The sequence below is a fragment of the Aythya ferina genome, assembly GCF_964211825.1.
Source record: "Aythya ferina genome assembly, chromosome: 19".
Taxonomy (NCBI): Eukaryota; Metazoa; Chordata; class Aves; order Anseriformes; family Anatidae; genus Aythya; species Aythya ferina.
The window spans coordinates 11,401,294-11,420,708 of NC_140309.1; the positions used below are offsets into that span (position 1 = coordinate 11,401,294).

Consider the following 19,415-nt stretch of genomic DNA (forward strand, 5'->3'; position numbering starts at 1 on the left):
TACTGCCCTCACAGTGAAGAATTTCCCCCTTTTATCTAACCTAAACCTATCCCCTTTTATTTTAAAGCCATTCCCCTTGTCCTATCACTACACTCCCTGACAGTGACCCTCCCCAGCTTTTCTATAGCCCCCTTTAGGTATTGGAAGGCTGCTGTAAGGTCTCCCCAGAGCCTTCTCTTCTCCAAGGTGGACATCTAGAATGAGAGAGTAAAAATCAGTGGAAATAATCACCTGTCTAAATAGGTTGGGGAAGTCATCTGCATTGTTAACTTTCCTAATTCCTTTTCCTCCTCCTCCTTCAGAGGCCTTGATCATGACAGGGTAGCCAACCTCTTCAGCAGCCTGATTACAACAGGAAAACATGGGTAAGTACAAAAAGTTAGCAGTATCAAGTTGAAAAGATGGTTATTTCCCTATGATTTGTGTCCAAGCCTCCACATCTTCTGACTCTATTTAGCAAGCTACACATGAATGAGATAGAAACCAAATATTCCAGTTCAAGAGGGTTCCTGTAGGTGGAAAAATGGGGAACATTTGCTGCTCTGGCTGTGATTTTATGACTACAGAGAACTACAGCTTCTTGAAGTGATCACCAAATCTCTAGGCTCTCGCCAGGTGTGCATGCAGCAGGACTCCAAATAACTAGCCACCTACCCGCAGTCCATCGTCTGCATCTTTCACATAGCCTTTTTCATAAAGCTCCTGAGGAACATTCAAGATACGTTTCTGAAGATCATTTTCCTGCCAGTCTACTCGAAGACCTGAAATAAAAGCATGATCTTCTAGCTCATTCTGCTGCAAGGCTCAGTGAGAATTCATATATTAGACATTGGTGAAACAAATAGCAGTCACAGTTCCTCATGGAACCAATCTGGAAGTATTTACAAAATAAAAGCATGCAGAGCAAAGATTTTCATCTGGGAAGCCAACAACAGTTTTATCCTCCTTCACTTACTTTGCACAATTCTGAGAAACAGGTTGTTATTTATCGTATTTGAAACTGTATAGAGCTTCCATGGAAGCAGTGTTGGCTGTGTGCTCAAGAATTACTAACTATGTGCTAAAAAAAGTAGAGACTGCAGAAACACCAGATACTACAGTGGTGCTGTTAGACTAACAACATATTAGGGAATGTGTAAATTTTGCCTGACATATTTATTTATGACATAGTCACTATGCCTAAAAGCCTTGGACAGCACAAATTTGAATTCCTAAACAGATGGAACACATCCACTAGACCTTTTTGTGCACAGATACTTATTAAAGATTAGGTTTGTTGAAGAAAAGATTAGAATGATCTTTATACACAGGGAAATTCTTTCTTACCACTGCCACTCCAAGGAAGAGTTGGGATGCCAGCAGTCTGAGCCACTATTGATGAAGCAATTTTATCTCCTAAAGCCCACATTGCTTGGCTTGGAGGACCTGTAAAGAGCAAAAACAATGCATGAGAGAGACACAGGAGCTATCAAACACTAGGGAAATGCCCACAAGTCTGATCTGGGTTCCATGCAAGAGCAATAAACAACAGCTGTTAGCAGGACTGACGCATGCCACATCCCAACTGGTATAAACCAACATTTCTGAACTGAAACCAAGAGCATTAACTCTATCAGCCAGGAATCTAAAAGCAATCAGACTAAAGTACCTTTGACTAAGAAAAAGGAAAAGGTGATTGTAACCACAGCAATGCCACTACAGCCATATCACAATAGCTTGTTAAGTGGCCATCACATTAAGTAAGTCTTGGAACACCCAACCTGCAAGCACCACTACCTGCCCATGTGTTTCTCTTCAAGCTAGGCCTGCTCTCAGAGATAGCTGGTACTAGGTGTGCACATCACATGCTATTGGAATAATAATTCAGTCCTCCAATTTCACTAGAAATTTGGCTTGTGTGGGACTGTAGCTAATGACTGGTAACAGATTTAAACTGGAATCAAAATGCAGCTTTTAAATTCACTCCTCTTCAAAGGCTCAGAGTATTTCTGCAGTGATGGCTTAAGTCACTGAAGATCTGCTAGAAGTCAGAACACAACACAACTGTCTCCCAAGCTAAAGGCTATGTTCAGACCGTAACTTCTATCACATTAGGTCCATTTTTGGATTTAAACACAGCATGTCCAAAAACTTATCCTATATTCAGATATGGAGATGACGTTTCTGGTCAGAAGTACACATCCTCACCCATGAAAGCAATCCCATTTTTGTGGAGAAGTTCTGGTAGTTTAGGGTTCTCGGAGGCATGGCCCCAGCCAGCCCATACAGCCTGCAGAAGAACATAACACATAATTCACTCTTTGTTTTAGTAAACTGGCAAGTAAGCAGAAATACAAAGCATGCAGATACTTCCAAGTCTTTCTTTTCTCCACTGAACAGAAAAGATCCTCACAAGATTCATAAGCCAGACAAGACTCCTGAAGTACGCAGTATGTTTAGTTTAAAGGACCAGCATATTGCATCTTGCAGCTGAGTCGAAGAAGGCAAAGAAGTTGTGGAAGATGAAGTAAGCTTAGGGAAGTGCAAGGGTGAAGGGAAGCTTCTATCTCCTGCAGATACTCATACTGAGAATCTGACTGCTTTCTAATATTCTTTTACTGCTAGTACAAGGTTGTCATTTCTGCTTCTTTGACCTATTTTTTTCACCAGGTACAACTCATTAAGAGAAAATTCCTTAGTGTTAGTTCATGATTTAAAAGCTGTGACACTTCTCACCTGCACTGGAATCCGTTTAGCAATATCAAGAATGAGTTCCACATTTGCATAGTTGTTGTTGTTTGGTCCTCCTGGAACTGGGACATAGTGATCTGCCATTTTAATATACTCTGCAAAGACAACAAAGGTTGCATTAGACGGCAAATCTAATTAATGGTGTTTGGTCTAAAACTCCCTAAATCTACAGTATGAGCAAATCCTAAAATCTTATCCACTTTTCTTTCTCACTGACTTTGGAAATTCCTAACAATGATCCAAGACTATTTTCTACATAATAAAATACCTATAGCAAACATTAAACTTTCTGTCTTGAAAACATTTAACAAAAAAAAAAAAAAAAGCCTTCAAAACTCTTTAAAAGTTTTGATGTGTGCATAAGTGTCTAACACTCAGGATCTAAGGTAAATTCAGGTTATCCCAGAAGCCTCCAGGAAGCAGGTACTTGCTAAAGTATAAAAATGCTTACAGATTGTCAGTAAATATGTGGAATCAAACTTAAAAATATAAACCTAAAACCATGTTTAAGGTTTAATATTCCAGTCAGATCTGGATATGGTTTTGAATGAATAGGTAACGCAAGATTACCTGCCTGGTGGTTTGCGTTCCTTCCAATTTCAAATAAACATGTTTAATCTCCTCCCAAAAAAGCCTGTTACTTTACAGAACAGCATGTGATACAGCAGACAATACATTCAACTTCTTGCACTCCTGTGGGCACAGAGGTCTGTGTGGAGATGGTTGTGCACCTTCACTCACCTGCATTTGCTTTCAGATCCTCAGGAGTCACCATGACAACAAATCTGATTGCCCGCTCATTTCGAAACATCTCATAGGACCAGCGTCGGATCGATCTCATGCATTTCACTGCTGCGATCCCATTATTGGCTATCAGGACCTAGGTATATCAGATGCAGGGATGAGATTGAGTCTAAATAGCACAAAGCACTAAGCAAGAATGAATCTGGCCGTTTTCTCTGCAATCTTTCATCCAATTTTTTGGTTCTGAGTTTCCTCAGCCAGTTTTCAATTCACCAAAACCATTCAATGCCCCATCAAGCAAACCAGAAATCAGCCCCTGCTTGACCATAAAGATTTTAATGTATTGTTTTGTTTGGATTAAAGAGCAGGACATGTGAGAACAGGCATAATGAGTTCCTAAAATTTTTGATACCTGAATGGAGAAGACCTTATCCATTAAATGACTATGTATTTTTAAATACATTTCTTAGTGTTTTATCCAGTCAACACTTGTTATATATCTATAAAATATGCTCCTGTACCAGCAGAAGCGCTCTAGCTCACTTTTTTTTTTTTTCTCCTGTCACACCAAACAAAAACAATGGGATGTTTACTTATCACATTTAAAATAAAACTGAAACAGAATAATTACAGGCAGAAATACAATTTTCAAGTGCAGGAATATAAATATTTTGATATCTGCAATGTACAGCCTTCTATGTAGAGAAGTCACTGCTCAAGGGAAGGGAACAAGAACGCAACATTCTGAAGTCAGAAAGGTCAGCAACTTACCTTCTCTATAACTTTATTCCCTCCAAAACGAGTAACAAATTCTGCTGGAGAAGCCACAGTGAAATCCCGCTGCACATCAACTTTCTTCCTGTCCCGGCCTTGCTTTACAAGGTGTAAGCCAGACATGCTGGGCCTAAGGCAATGTGAGGGGGACAGAAAAAAGGAACTTGGCAGTGCAGATGCTCATGAATAGAATATATGTCAATGATTTTTAAAGGTCCCCTTGACTATATTCCCCTAGAATTATTCCCTGCTTCCAGCCCACCATGGCCTGGCTCTGAGCTTTTACGAGGATTAATTTGTTTTGTAATCATCAGTTGTACCTCTGCAAATGCCAGGTTACCTGAGAAATTCTGGTTATGCTGATCTACAAGCACGTAGAAATGTGTTTGCTGAACATAGCTGCCCATCACAGAAGAGCTGTGTTAACTATGCTCCACCACTTCCAAATCCTCTGGGAAAGCTGACAAGTGACAACTGTTTTCTGGCTTTGGTAAAACAATGTAGTAAATCAGACTCCATCAGGAAACCCTATTTGAGAACCACAGCAAGTAACCCTCCAGGTGTAAAGGCGAGGCTCTGATGTCTCTGTGACTGGTAACTTAAAATCCTTTTCCAAGGATTTTCCACTATCCAATCTTTCATATCTTTATGAAAAGTTCTGGAGGACAAACTCATCATGTTACTGCTAACATGACAAAGCCAGTCCTGTGTCCAATCAACCCTGTGCTCTGCCACTCTTTTGGTGTGGAAAGAGGAATGTTGCATCCCTTTCTTATGCTTCAGCTTCCTCAGGAAAAAAATGGATAAATCACCCTTTGCTAAAGTTTACAAAGCTGAAATCGTGAGAGAAGACTCAACTCCTCGTGAGTTCACTGTACTGCAGCAGAACCGGGCAGCAACAAGTTACTTCTCACTTTAAAGCCTCTGAGCTTCGCCCCTTCAGGGCCCTTCACAGTTTACCAGAATTTTGGTCCTACATTTGGCGTGCTTTTAACAGGCTCCTTTCCTTCTCCATGAACACCCTGACAGAAAATCCCCCCCCAGCTATGACGTAGACAACAGAACATTTCTGTAGGGAGCACAGAGGAGCATGGGGGAGGTATTTCAGGGACTGCTTGAGGTACAGGGAAGGCCCAAGCTGCAGGCCCAGGGCGCAGCCATGCGGCTCTGTGCCCGGCGGCCCCACAGGCCCTGTGCCTGTGGAAGCCATCAGGGGCCTCTGACCTAATCAGCTGCTGAAGCACTGATGCGTTGAGCAACCCCACTAGGAAATAGGATGAGACGGGGCAGAAAGCGAGCGGAATCACTGGGGGAGAGCATGAAGGGAAAACAAAGCCAAGGACAAGCCCCGGAGGCGAGGCAGCCTGAGAGCTGTGAGGTTTGCGGCCGTGCTACGGTCAGGGCTCAAGTGAGCTGCGGCTGCTGGAGGTGCTGGGGTTTAGCCCCAGAGCAGGCACAGCCCCCCCAGAAACACACCGTGGCCTGCAGGTGCCATGGGGGTCTGCCTAGCTGGAGGGCAGACCCCCCTCAGCTCTTCCACAGGAACACAGCAACACCCCAGGCCAGAACTCTGACTAAAAATAATTGCTGATGAAAGAAATCCTGAACGAACCACAGCTATTACCCAGTCTGAACCCAGATTTTTCCTCTTAGCAGCCTTTCCTATACTTTTGGTACTAGTACAGACAGAAGGGGAAAAATAAAAGGTAACAGACAGGAGATCAATAGGATGATTTTAACAGATGCTTAAATATAAATAAAAAATGTCCATGTCCCAGAGACATTCTAGGCCATACGAGGGGCTGTACCAGGTCAGACCAAACAGCTGATAGCTGAAGAAGGGCGTATGACGAAGTTAAGTGCGCGGAGGTACTTCCCCAGAAAACTTTCCCTTCTTCCAGCGAGCTGCGTGTCAGAGATAAGCTATGTCTCTGCACTTACCACCGGCTGCTATCAGCAGGAGTTGACTAACCACACTGTGCAAATCTCTGCCTGGGACTTTAAGGACAGAGGCCAATGGCCAAGAAAAAGAGTAAAGTGTTGGTAAGGCTGAACTGTCATTAAATTTGTCTTTAAAGAAGACCAGAATCTTTGGCATGGCAAGGAAGGAGCACAGCCCATGGAATAAGTCACACAGGTGTATCCATTGCACGTTTATTCAGAGCAGTCTTAACAAAAACAAAAAAAAAAACCACAGACAAAAATCTTGCGGTCAGAATCTGTGAACGTGTATGAATGTGGACTAACTTGCCAAGTTCAAATTATTATACAAATAGATATTACAGATAAAATGACAGTTAAATCTGAAGTTTGTCATCCAAAACAAAATACAAACACTTGTTTATAAACAAGTATGGTTCCATTTAATTTGTGATGGGATGCATGCCAAGAATATTACGTTTGTTCACTAATAATCACAGGTGGCACATTATAAACAAAACAGGAAAGATTTTCTTCTTTTTCAGGGTAAGGTGGGGGAGAAGTTGGGCAGTAAGGAAGAAAGAAGACTGAGCTCTAAATAAAATAGAATAAATGGTGAGTTAGTTATAGTTATCCCTGCTACTCACCAGGTCACAGCTGCAGTGTTTTACTACATCAGAACTTCCGAAACGCTCACCTACCCTTCTGCTTATAGAGGTCAGAAGTTATGCAGAATCTCAAACTTTACAAGCCCTGATTCCCCAACTACAGTGCAGGTCAGCATCTTTCTACAGACTGCATGCACAAACACCTTACAGAAAATGGCGAGTGTTTCTGAGGGATAAAATTAACACAGAAAAATAGCAGTACAGATTCCAGTACAGTGCCCAACTGCTTCCATCCAAGATGGGTGCTGCTATGAGGAGACAATCATATCTGCAATTCTTACCTCTGCAGCATGTGATATCTCATTTCCTGACTCTGATCTGCAGACTCCTCCATGCTGTCTCAGTGAAGGAATGAACAGACTGCAAGCTTGCTAACGACTCCTCTAGTGTAACTGCTGCTGGTTTATTCTCTTCAATGTTGCAGCTCAAAACCCAGCAGGGCAAAGCTGCCGAGAGCCTCTGCCACTCATACGGTTCTCCTTGAAGCAGTGGCACTTCCCGGATTGCTCCAGCCTGTTAACCTTTGTCCCCTGCCTTCTGCCACCCCTCTGCCACTCTTTCTTCCTGTGACGCAGCATGCACATTCAGAGGGTAGCAGGTCCCCTGCTCTGCGTTCAGAGGAAAGCAGCTGATCAGGAAAAGAGAAAACGATCCACAGGTTACGTAACCGGGCTCAGCACGCAGCCCCGCTGCCGCAGCACACGCTGAGAAGCTGCTTCCCAGAGCCACGGCTGGCCCCGTCCGCGCTCCCCACACCGGAGTCTGGTAGGAGACTGCAGAGCTTCCCCTGCCGGCACCCACGGGAGCCGCGGACCAGCCAGCACCTCCTGTGCTGTCACAAAGGTAGCTGCTGAGGTGCGGCCACTGGGGGAAATTAGCCCGAAGAATTCAATCAAGGCACAGGATTTAAAATCAGATTTTCACAGTGGAGGAGGAAAGCAGAGAGGAAAGTCAGACGCACAGTCTGCAGAGGCACAGAGCACGTCGGTGATCCGAACACGAGACAAAGAGCACACGGACACCAGCCTGGGAGGGCTTGGACAAGACACCCCGGTTTGTTGTGCCTCAGTTTCTCCACCCATAAAATGGAGACCAGCTTATTCTGAGTGCTGTAAGATTAAACATCCTCACAAGCAAAGGTGCTGCAGTACCACCAGGTCTGTAGCATCACCAGAGAGGAGGAACATTTACTCAGTATCGAGCACATGCAGAAACAAACTGTAAATTTGGTGGGTGGGTGAGGGATGAGCAAGGGCAGTGACTGCAGCTCTAACACACAGGTGATCAAACCTGGATTGGCAGCAACTGGATGACATTTTTAAATTTCACAGCATTCGTGTCTGTGCTAGTGCGGGGCCATACCCAGGGAGCTCAGCTCTTACTTGATGCACACATATTCCAGGAGTCTGAGCAGAAGCCATGCAATCATCCAGGATCCCTCAAAAATAAAAATAATAAAAAGAGGAGTGTGTGCCCAGAGGAAAAGGCACGTTAATGAGACAGCGTGCAACCCTGAGCCCTGAAGAGCAAGGTGAGGTCACTGCAGGAGATGGGACACTAAGAATAGCCAGCGGTATGAGCGATGACCGACGGCAAGCACCACGTGTCTGATAAAGTGCAGACAAACAATTCTGCACGGATCCAATTTCTCCAAGCATTGTCAGCAGAAGGGCGCAGCAGGACAGCGACACGCTGTGGCAGTGGAGGAAGTCACAGTGGAAACAGATCTCAGCAGACTACAAGCGAGGCTGGTCAAAGAACAGTTTGAACAACCAAAAACCCCCGGACCCAGGCAGACCACGGGTCCTGCCACTGCCGGGACAGGACTGGCATTTTCTTTGTGTCCCATCAATGGGAAGCAACGAACTTACCTTACACCAAAGAGAACACGTATTACAAAAACCTTCTAATAGTACTGTGGATTAAAGCAGCGAGCGAAGTGATTGCACAGGCTGTGCTGTGGGAAAAGCAAGGTTTCACAACAGGTTTGAGTAGTACCTGATCAAGACTGGCTTAGCATGCAGGTGACCCTACCTTGGGGCAAAAGCACAGCCCAGATGACTCGTGGGATCCCTTCCAGCTGCACACTTTGTGCCCAGATAAAAAGAAGGGGCTGTGTTTGAACACAGGATGTATCTGCCTGGTTCCTAAACGCCTCTCTCACCCGTCAAGTCTTTGTTCCCTCTTTGAGGAGCTGCTCAGGCCACCCAGCTATGAAGTGTGTCAGAGATCTCTTGTTCAATCCAGCGTAAAACAGAAGCAAGTCAGAAAAAGCAACTTGTTTCAGCACTGCCCACTGCTTCCATCCTGACAGGCCTCCTGCACACCATGCACAGATCCTGCTCCCAGGCCCTGCAGCACGGCGCAGTGCCTCGGCCACGCACCTTCCCCAGGCTGTCAGGCTCCTGCAGGGTGGCTGCCACAAACTCACCGCCTTCCCAGCTCCAAACAAGCCACCACAGTGGTGGAGACTTAAGTTTCAGACTCAGCTTCATAAGATCTGTGTCGCTTTCTCTTCACAGACACCGCTGGATAGGACCAGCAAAGCCCAGCAGGCAGGCAGTGACCCCACTGGCCACACACTGCACGCAGAACACAGCTCCATCATTTTCTGAGGAAAATTCTTGCGTGATCTATGGCTCCATTAAGTTTCTTGGTTCTAATTCTGACTCGAGAATAAAATTTACGGTCACTGTCATTGACATTTTATTTCTCAGTTTTTGTGATGACTGCTTCCCCAATATCTGCCTGTGCTCCAAAAAAAAGCCTGCCCACAGCTCCCAGCCCAAACAGTTTCTGACCACTGTAGCTGCAAGGAAACAGACCCTACAGCTCCACACAGCTCCACGCTAGAGAAACAGCTCCAGCAGTGGTTAAAAATATTCCTTTTGCCTTCTAGCAGCTGAATTCCCTGCTACGACACCAATGGACGTGATTTGCCGCAGCACCCCTACAGGAACACGCCGCACGAGGCTGTGCCCTCCTGCACCCATACTTACCACCAACCACACACCACAGGGCTCCCTTCCTAACCCCAAACCATCAGCACCGACTGGTAAATAACGCCAGGAAACGTCTCCCCCTCTTGAGAGCCGGGGCCTGCTGTCAGACAAAAGGAGAGCCTGCGCGGCCCTCCCCTGCTCTCCTAGAAAAGCAGCGCTCGGAAGGACACATACCTGACGCACATCGCAGCCAGGAGCCCGCACTGATCCCAGCACTGGAACATGCCAAGTGCTCCCGGTGACGTAGCAGTTTATTCCACGGGCGGTGAGGCATTAGCCGGCTGGTTTGAACGGCAGCCTTAAGGAGACTGCAGCACACACACACACGCACACCGAGACGGGATTGCTCTGCTTCTCCCCCTGCTCGGGCCTGCGAAGGGCTCGGAGGGAGGGCAGCTCCTCTCGGCAGTGCAGGCTTTATGTTTTGGAAATACGTGCGGGCTGATGTGTGCCTGCATCTGATCTGGGTGGTGGGACTTTAACGCTCTCGATGCGTCCACGAGATCTGCTCTGCTTTTAGGGCTGCCTTTGCAACCTGTTTCACAAAAAAGCCGAGAGAACAAGCAGGCGTACATGTAATCCTGCAAGCAACACAGACCTCTGCAGCCACAGTAAACTGCTGGCTACGTCTTGGGCAACAGACACTGGGAGGCAGCAATCTGCACTGATTCAAAGCCATTTTATTTTTTCCTGCAGCCTTAAAGAGACAGAACTCGAATACAGATGGTGCCAGAAATCAGTGCTTCGACCTGTAAATCTGAACACGAGACTCACCGCAGCTCTGACACAAGGCTGAGCCTAATGATTTCAGGAATTTCAATAAAGGATACAGCCCGAAACACGACAGCCCTCTCCCTGCCTCTTGGCTAATAACCCCACATTCACACCAACGCAGATTCTGACCAGCAGTCAGGGCAGGTGAGAAGCCTAAAGCAGTAACTGGCTCCAGCAACAGCCTCCAGCGACCGATCCCCAGCAAAGAGGAGGGCTGGGCGAGCAGCGAGCCACACCAGGAGTCTGCAGAAAACCTGGCACCAAAGGTCCCCGTTCAGCACAGAAGTCCTTCTCCACGCAGCCAGGCCAGTCTTGGAAGCAGCAGTGAAAGCAGCAGCCTCGCAGACCCCACAGCACACGGGCACTTACGCACATCTGGACATACAGACACAGCCACACCAAGGGCCCTACAAGATCAGCGCTCTACGAAGTCCTAACCACAAACCTTTGGACTGGAAAGGCATTTTTTTAATTCAAAATAAGTTCAAAAGGCTCCTTTATTTCCCTCGGTACTCTGCAATTATTCTAAGCCCGGTCTCGAAGCTGGCACCCTCTCCCTGTGCCAGGCTGGGCGCACTCAATGTGCTCCTCTCCAGCCCTAAATCGAGGCCTTCTTTCCAGATGACTTTCACAGCCGATTAGCTCTTCTTACACATCTCAGTAACTTACTGAGACTATTTACTGAGAAGTCCAAATAACGTAAGGCATTAAGTCTCTGTGGGGGTGGTGTTAGCTGCGCTACTTCCAAAAATTTGGCTTTCAGTTGCTGCAAGGGGATTGCCAGGTGACTTTGTACACCCAGGTTTGGTTATGAAACGAGAGCCCTGCAGTACAAGTACCAGGAGACACGCAGGATTTGTTCTATTCTTAAAAAGAATTCAATAGGGGATGCTCTCTTTAAAAACAGGAATTAAATATAGCAACAGGCGAGAACGATTTACAAAACAAAATAAACAGACCCAAAGTATCTTCCCAGTGGCATTTACGGAGAAGTTACCTAATCCCCCACTGAAAGCTTCAGAAGGAACCTAACGACTGCCCAGTGGCTCACTGCACGGCACCGTGCCCTGTCCCAACAGGACTGCTGCCTCCAGCCGAGGGGCATTGCTGAGCTCAAACACAACACAGTTATGCCTGGAATCCAAAAGACAAAAATAAAAAGTGTGTTTAGTGTAATTACCAACAGGTGCAAAATGCAACAGAGTAAATGTTGTTAATGTAAACCATCTACAAGTACTTTCTTTCAGGAATCTTTTCCACCTTCAATGCCATAACCCAGCCAGGAAGGAATTTACACAGTTTCTATCACTGATACTCCTCAAATACAGCACAGCTGCAAGAAAGACTCAGGACATTTCAATCTGCAGTTACTCTCCCAACCCACAATTCTCCTAACTCTGCTGCAACACACGCACTGATTTGGAGTTCATCATCAGACCACGGCTTTCTCAATCCCCTAACACAGCCATCAAGCAGCACAACCAAAGGTCTTACAGCTACGCAGTGCCACGGAAGCCGGTGTTGTACAGCCTGTCCCGGCAAGAGTGGCTTTAGCAACAGCACAAACACTTGGCCAGATCAATGAGGGGCTAGATGGATCAGCACGCACACTCTGCATGCCCAAGTGAAGAAACACGGGCTGGCACAGGCTGCCCAGAGCTGGGCCAGGAGCTATTGATTAGCACCACAGCCCCGGCAGCTGATAGGGCTCTTGGCCATGTTTTCCAGCTCAGACAGGAGACCTGCAAAGTCTCAGGTGCTAAGCAGACGCCAAGCAGCCTGGTGAACCACGTATGCTTCACGAGGAGTCGCTGTGATGTTGTTTTTTTTGGGGGTCTAAGGGCAGGAGGAGGAGGAGCAGCGCCTGGTGCTCCAGCACAGGAGGCTCCCAGCTCACCAGATCTGACGGGAGGCACCATCACCCCGAGCCTCCATCCCGGCACCAAGCATCGTCCACAAAGATCGTTCACTTGACCTGTATTGGAATGAGTTTCTTTGCTGTAAAATGACAGATCGTGAGAGCTGATGAGGGAGGAAGAGCATTTCTCATTAGCAAAGTCATTCTGGGACTGACGGGGTATGAGAGGGGAAATCCAACTCAATCAGACGGCTGAGGAGCCTGCTTTCCAGCTCTCCTGTGCTGTAAGAAGAAATCTCTTCTCTTCAGCCATCAGAGCAACAGGTTTAGTGCCTGACATGCTTTATGAAGAGGCAGGACTGCGTGGGTACGCTCATGCAACCCTTCTTCAGCTATCTCAATCCTGTATTTTAAAGATAATGTTCCCTGAGAACGCCTCTGCAGCAGTCACTCACCTCGAATACACACTCTGTCCATGGTTAGCTAACCAACGTGTCCTGTGGGGAGCCGGGAGACAAACCAGCAAAGATTTTTTTGGCAATCTCTTCAAAATGACACGCTCCCTTGGACCTGCACCTTGTTTCACCAACGCTGCACTCAACTCCCCATGAATTTGCCTTTACCAGTCCAGAAGCAGTCTCACTTTCATGGTGTCCAACAGGAAGCTGTAGGAATTGCCACGTCCCATTAATTCACCGTCACAGGGCGAATTCTGTTTAACTTGTCTTTGTCTCCGTTTGCCCATGTGTAAACATTATTTGGAAATCGTTTGGTGAAAGGGCCTAGGTGCCATCCTGGAAAACTCTTTCAATTCACCTAACTTTATCTTAGAAAAACAGCCCGGTGCTGTAACTTGGTTATTTGCCTTGGCTTTTCTCTCCAAGTTAACTAAAAGTCAAGTACCCTTCAAAGAGGGTGCCAAAGTAAGCAGGTTACAACAGAGGCGCTCAAGGTTGCGCACCTATTGCATTAGAGCCCTCTGAGGCCAGGCAGTGTCCTCGAAGTTACACAGACACTGCTTGATTTTCTTGCTCTCCCATTGTCTGTTTCCACACCAGTGGTTGTCTTCATCCCGCTCCTGTTCCTAAAACGTATATAGTTACAGGAGCAGAGCTCCTCCTGCCTCAAAATTACCTTCTGTGCTGCCAACAAGTGACAGGCACTGGAAGAGTAATCCCCTTTAAATTTGCTTTAAGGTTTTGTGTCTGTTATATTGCTGCCAGCTGGTGAAACCATCCATCAGCTTGACCATAACAGCTCTGCAGACTCTGGGCTGCTGTCCTTTAGTTACAGGCTCTGCGCTGGGGCCATCTGGTTTCAGTCTGTCTCCACAGAGTGGCAAGGATGCCACCAACAAGAGGACAGATTGAAACTCCTGAATCTGCAACAGTAAACCAACAAAACAGGAGAACAAGCTGAAAGGCAGCAGAAAGAGCAGGTCAAGAGCAGAAATGCTTTTCTAGGTTTGGTTCTGACCACCAGGAGGAATTGTTGGGAGAACCTGAGGCTGAAAAGCACCAGAACAACCATCCACAGCTCTATTTGTAAGCAACTGGCAGACAAAAAGGTAAGTTACATCCAACTGCGAGATGTTGTGGATAAACCTTCCCAAAGCAAAACCACATTTCCTTCCCTTACGTGCTGAAAAGACTTGCAAACAGGGGACAATCAATTGCTCCAGTAAATTTGGATGTTAAGACTGCTTTTGACGCTGTCCAGGATTGCATTTTCATAGCAACACGTGCAGAACATCACACCCAGTGCACCTCAACCTCACAGCCAGTGCGGTGAGCGCAGCTCCCCATGCCCCTGCTGGAATATAGGAAAGGGATAAAGGGGACCTGGTATCTGGTGACTCTTCCTTCGTTCTGCCAGGAATCTGAGCTGTAGCACACTGAGAAGGCCAAGATACCGCGCCTGTAACAGAATGGTGGGTGCCTCCCACTAATAGTATGCAAATCAGCACCACAGTGAAACAAAGGAGCCTCTTAACGAGGCCATATTAACACCATGACCTCAGAAGACCAACTTCATAGATTATCAGAGCCACAAGGAATTAGGAGCAGGAGTGGAAGAGCCCTTCTCCCATGTGAGGCCAACACCTCTGCGAGCTGCAGGCAGCACCTACCATGTTACCACCTCTTCACACACTGACAATCTTTTCTTTAAGCAGGAACAATTTCCTCTGTCCAAACCAAAAGGCATTCATTCCAATCAACGTGGCATCACTGACATTACTCAGAGGTACTGCCAATGCTTTGGCTACACAGAAAGCACCAAATTCCACGCAAAGACAAAATACACAAATACTGTCTTTGCTCTCGACAAAGGTGGCCCGTCCAGAAGACATCCACACATGAGAACCACAAAGATCTCAGTCAACACATTTCAGTTTTCTGAAAGCTGGGACGAGAGGCAGGCAGTGTAAGGGAAGCCCTCCCTAACACTCAACAGCTGAGATTTCCGAAAGGTGCTTACGGAATTCAGGCACAGATGTTTCGTTAAAAGCAACGGAAAACTGAAGTTATTCTTACAGATAAACACAGAAGGCATTTTGAAACAGTGCCAGAAGATCTCTTGGCACAGCAAAAACATTTGAAGCCAAAACCAGAACCTGGATATAAAGGTGAGAGTAATTAGTACTCAGTTTGCAAGGAGTAGCTTTGGATTATCTTTGGAATGAATGGGATCAAAGGACTGACAGCTGAAACCAATTATTATTTTATCCATACCTCATATGGCTTGCCAGGCCATCCTGAGTACTAGAGAGTCCCAGGTCTGAAAGGGAATCCGAGCAGACAGACACAGGCGACAAAGACCTCTCCTTCTCCTCTAGCAGGTCAAGTTTCACCAAGGAGCTTGTCTCATCCTCTGAGTTATCCTCTGACACAGAACCAATAATAAAGCGCGAGTGAGGGTTGATCTCCAGGGGTTTAGCGGGTTGGGAAGACTCTTCCATGGCTGCTCCAAATTGTGCTCTCAGCACTTTACGTGGCAGAAGAAAGAACAAAAACAAAACCTGAGGTTAATGTCTGCTCTTGCAGAACAAAGACAACGACAAAGCAAAGCTCGCTTCCAGCTGGAAGTGCAACGTTCAAACACCAAGGCTGAACCTGGACGGGCGGCCAGGACCAAGGAGAGTCACCTCTGCTCCACTCACTGGCTTCTCTGCTTCTACAAGGACGAGGAGATGCAAGCAGCTGGGTGTCTGATCCACTGCAAAACCTGCTAGCTCAAAACCTGCTGGCTCACACCGCCTGCTCGCAGCAGCTCAGGTGCTTTCCAGCCCACCTTCTGCCCCGATTCTATAAAAGCACCATAACGAACCAGTAAAATAGGATCCTTCCCTGCAAGGTTAGCAAGCGGGATCAGAGCAGCAATGGGTCTGACAAGCCGGAGGGAGGGGACAGGAGGATCCAGGTAAGGAACGATGGAGAAGGCAAACCTCCCCTTCCTGGCAGCAGCAAGCTGTCAGACTGGCTCAGCCATCTCCTGCAACATCACACGGACTTTAACCCAGTCTCAGATCATCCACGCCAGGTAGGGGATAGCTCCTACTTCATGGTAATACACCGAAACTTAGCGGCACGTTTTACACTTGTCAATAGGAAAATATGAAAGTTCAGGTCTCCGTTTACCATTAAAAACCATTACATAGTAAAAAGACTCTCTTAACATGGAGAAGTGTGAGTATCACAAAATCAGCGTTGTTTCCACAAAGAATGAATGTCTTTTATTTAAATAAAATAAAAAGTATAACTGGAAATAAAGGAACGTGAGAGACAGAGAACAAAGGAATACTCTGGAGCACAAAGGTGGGATGGTGAATTATCGTTTGATGTGCTCTGCCCAATTTCAGTACACTTATCTACACACAGCTGGAAATCAAACAAAAATTAGAAATGCTTGTGCACTAACCTCTTGTTATTCTTGCAATCTGGGCAGTTATCCACTTCCAAAATGAACTGGAAAACAAAAGAATTAACAAGTAAATATCACTGTTATGAAGAATACTCCGCATGTTTTTACTCGGCTGTATGAGCCAGTGAATACAGAACTGTTACGGGGTGGAAGAGGCCCACGCAGGTCAGACAGATCACCCATTAGACCAGGAGCCAGACCCATGATGCCCAGGTCAAGCCGTGGCACCTCCTGCTAGCCCATCGCTCCGGCAACTTCTGAGCTCTGTGCTGGTGCACACAAGATACGGACCCCTGATCTTGTGGTTTAGCACTGTTTTTAAAAGAAATGCTGTTTTGTGCCAGTGCTGCCTGCTTGATTCAAATTTCTTCCCCTGTCATCTCTGAGCTTCTGAATCCGGTGTCCGATTTCGGCTGAATTTGATGGTCAAGAGCAAAACCCAATGATAATCAGAGACCTCATGAGAAATCAGGGGCTAGAAAACGCAGCTGACACACTGCATTTTTACATGCGAAAACCCAGTATTTACCTGTGAAATAAACTCTAGCAGCTGTGACACAGCAATACGGACCAGACAGATGAGGAACCATGGCCTCAGGGCCCCAGTCTCTCAATAGGCACTCCACTGCTGCCGTTCACTGTCCCGCAGAAGGGGTGGTTTGGGACCTTTAACACCACCCCAAATGCAGGAGAAAGCCTCGCCAGCCCTGCTAGCTCCAGCAGCGTGATAGGCTCGGTACGTACAGGACAGCCTTCATCTGGTACACAAGCAAAACTAGCCCACGTCATAACACAAACAGGACGTGATCATCGCTTTAATTAGAGCACAGACGAGGAATTTATAGGCACTGCAATCCTTAAACACCGTGCTCTTTCTTTTCATCAGTAACTGAGAATTAAAAACAGATCCAACTGGCTCCTGCGCTTTTACCGCGACCGTACTTGACTGAATTATTTAGATCAAACCCGGTGTTGACATCACTACTCCCACAACCTCCAGTTTCACTGGGGCCACAGGCAGTTCATTTTACAGGGAGATGCACTTAACCACTTCATGGCTGGAAAGCCACAAACACCCGTCCCGTGAAGGCATTCAGATGGTGGATCTGGCTGCCCCTTTTCGAGGGCGGACGAGGAAAAGACTGGGCAGCAGGACTGTAAAGCCTGCCCCCCTACCCATGAAGTGCAGGAATGAATCCCTGCAAGAGGATTTTTTTATGCATTTTTTCCCATTGCTCAGAGTTTAATCAAGTTCTCTTTGTGCGTATAAGCACGAAGACAATGTTTGTGTGTCTATTTATTCTGGCATCAGATCACTCCTGGAGAATTTCATCCAGGCGGATTTACCGGTGGCAAAACCATCAGCACTGAGGAACACGGGATACAGCCACACGGACCCCGACCCTTTCCTAATTGGAATACTTTTCTTATTTGAAACACTTATGTTTTAGTAACTAAGTATCGAGGCTTTTCTTTTAACCCCTCTAGGTAAAGGAAAAAGAGCAGCGGAGGCGCAGCATTTCACACAAACGCTCCCTGAGAAAGCACCGAAGCAGCGCCAGGGCCCCGATCCCAGTGCCAGGCTCAGACGACTTGACTGAACGGCGTGTTTGTACAACTCCTTCCAAAAGCAGGCAGCTATCCACCAAGCCCCATTCAAGTGCATTCACCAGCGCACTGCTGACCCCGCGCAGCCCAGGCCCGAAGTCAGGAGCTCTGCTGAAGCTCCGCGATCAGCTGCTAACGAACTGGCGCCGAATCAGACATGAGCTCGGCTTGTCCTCGGTGTGCTGAAATCCATTATTCACATTTAATTTAATTTCAGCGTTCTCTGGGGCCAAATACAAGGTATGATTTCTCAGAGACCTCCTCGCGGAAGCCTTTTGCCCCCCTGTGCCCCGAACAGAGGGCCGAAGCTGCAGCAAACAATGGCCACAGGTCGGGAAGGCGGCGCCTGGAAGTCAGCTACCCACCACCAGCACACGTACCGTTGCTTTAATAGCGTTGAACGAGGCCCCAAAACCAAAATTGCCTGGCTCCTCCACTACACACACACCCCACGCTGCGGAGCTGCTGAAGAAGCCCCGTGAATTACGGAGGGACACGTCCCGAGAGCTGCAGCTCGCAGGGAGGGAAGGACATGTAACATCACGCAGCCGGAGTTTGCTCAGTTCCACAAACACATGTTAAATCAGGGTTTTATCTTTATGGAATCACAGCCACGCTCCTCCCTCCCAAAGAAGGCAGCTCACATTGGAAGTCAGAAGACACGCAGCATTTCCATACCTTAATGTCTGCGGAGCTGGGGGGTTATTTAAAACCCAAATCACGGCCTTTGTACGCCTTGTGCTACGAGCAATGAAAACTCTGCAATCCAAATTTAAGAAGTAACACGTCTGTTTTTGCCTGAGGTAGAACAAATCTCAGTTCACTTCTCCACCACTCCACTGGCACACGAAACGTTTTCGGCTCACCGACGAAACGCACGTGTGAAGACACCAGGCCTTAGGAGTTCTTACTGCAATCTCACTTCAAGATCATTCTTATTACTGTAAACCATACCTGGACACAAAACATACTTAACGTAGGAGAGAAATTAAGTTTTAATTAAAATTATGTGTAATTTTAAGTTTAATTAGTTTTAATTTTGAGTTTATTTTTCTTTTCCAAACTACCCTGTTTTAAAGGGGACTACACTACTGAAAAGAACAGCATCACTCCCATGAAAATTAGTTGTAGGTTCCTTCAAAGGCACACAATAGTACCTCTATGATGGTCATAAGCCATAGAAAAAGGAATTCAAACAGAAATGGGTTTATTTAAAGGCCCGCTATGCAAAACCCAGGGGTCTGCATAGTTAACCAAGCAAACGACAGCCAGGTGCACTTCCACTGCCCTAACTGAAGGAACACAGGTAGCACCAAACAACAAAACCTTTTATTTTAACTTTGTTTTCACCGCGTATCTACCAGCCTGCCGACTCAGTTGCCTCCAGGAACACACATCACCTCGGCTGGAAGTCTC

General features: G+C 46.7%; 1 protein-coding gene across 10 annotated transcripts in view; it reads right to left on the reverse strand.

Moving 5' to 3' along the window:
• Window positions 1-19,415, reverse strand: part of ACACA (acetyl-CoA carboxylase alpha) — a 125,055-nt gene that overhangs the window by 95,385 nt on the left and 10,255 nt on the right. For 7 of the 10 annotated variants that reach the window (XM_084493481.1, XM_084493482.1, XM_084493483.1 and 4 more), the window contains 9 exons: window positions 16,389-16,435; window positions 15,203-15,455; window positions 4,246-4,378; window positions 3,472-3,610; window positions 2,716-2,825; window positions 2,188-2,269; window positions 1,327-1,425; window positions 655-761; window positions 232-342 (listed from right to left, as the gene is read on the reverse strand). In XM_084493481.1, the coding sequence (XP_084349607.1) occupies window positions 232-342; window positions 655-761; window positions 1,327-1,425; window positions 2,188-2,269; window positions 2,716-2,825; window positions 3,472-3,610; window positions 4,246-4,378; window positions 15,203-15,429 (1,008 nt within the window). In that variant the 5' untranslated portion in view covers window positions 15,430-15,455; window positions 16,389-16,435. Of the gene's footprint in view, window positions 1-231; window positions 343-654; window positions 762-1,326; window positions 1,426-2,187; window positions 2,270-2,715; window positions 2,826-3,471; window positions 3,611-4,245; window positions 4,379-7,117; window positions 7,574-10,012; window positions 10,032-15,202; window positions 15,456-16,388; window positions 16,436-18,379; window positions 18,402-19,415 lie in introns of those variants that run through there. The other 3 variants (XM_084493484.1, XM_084493477.1, XM_084493485.1) reach the window with 3 other exon arrangements.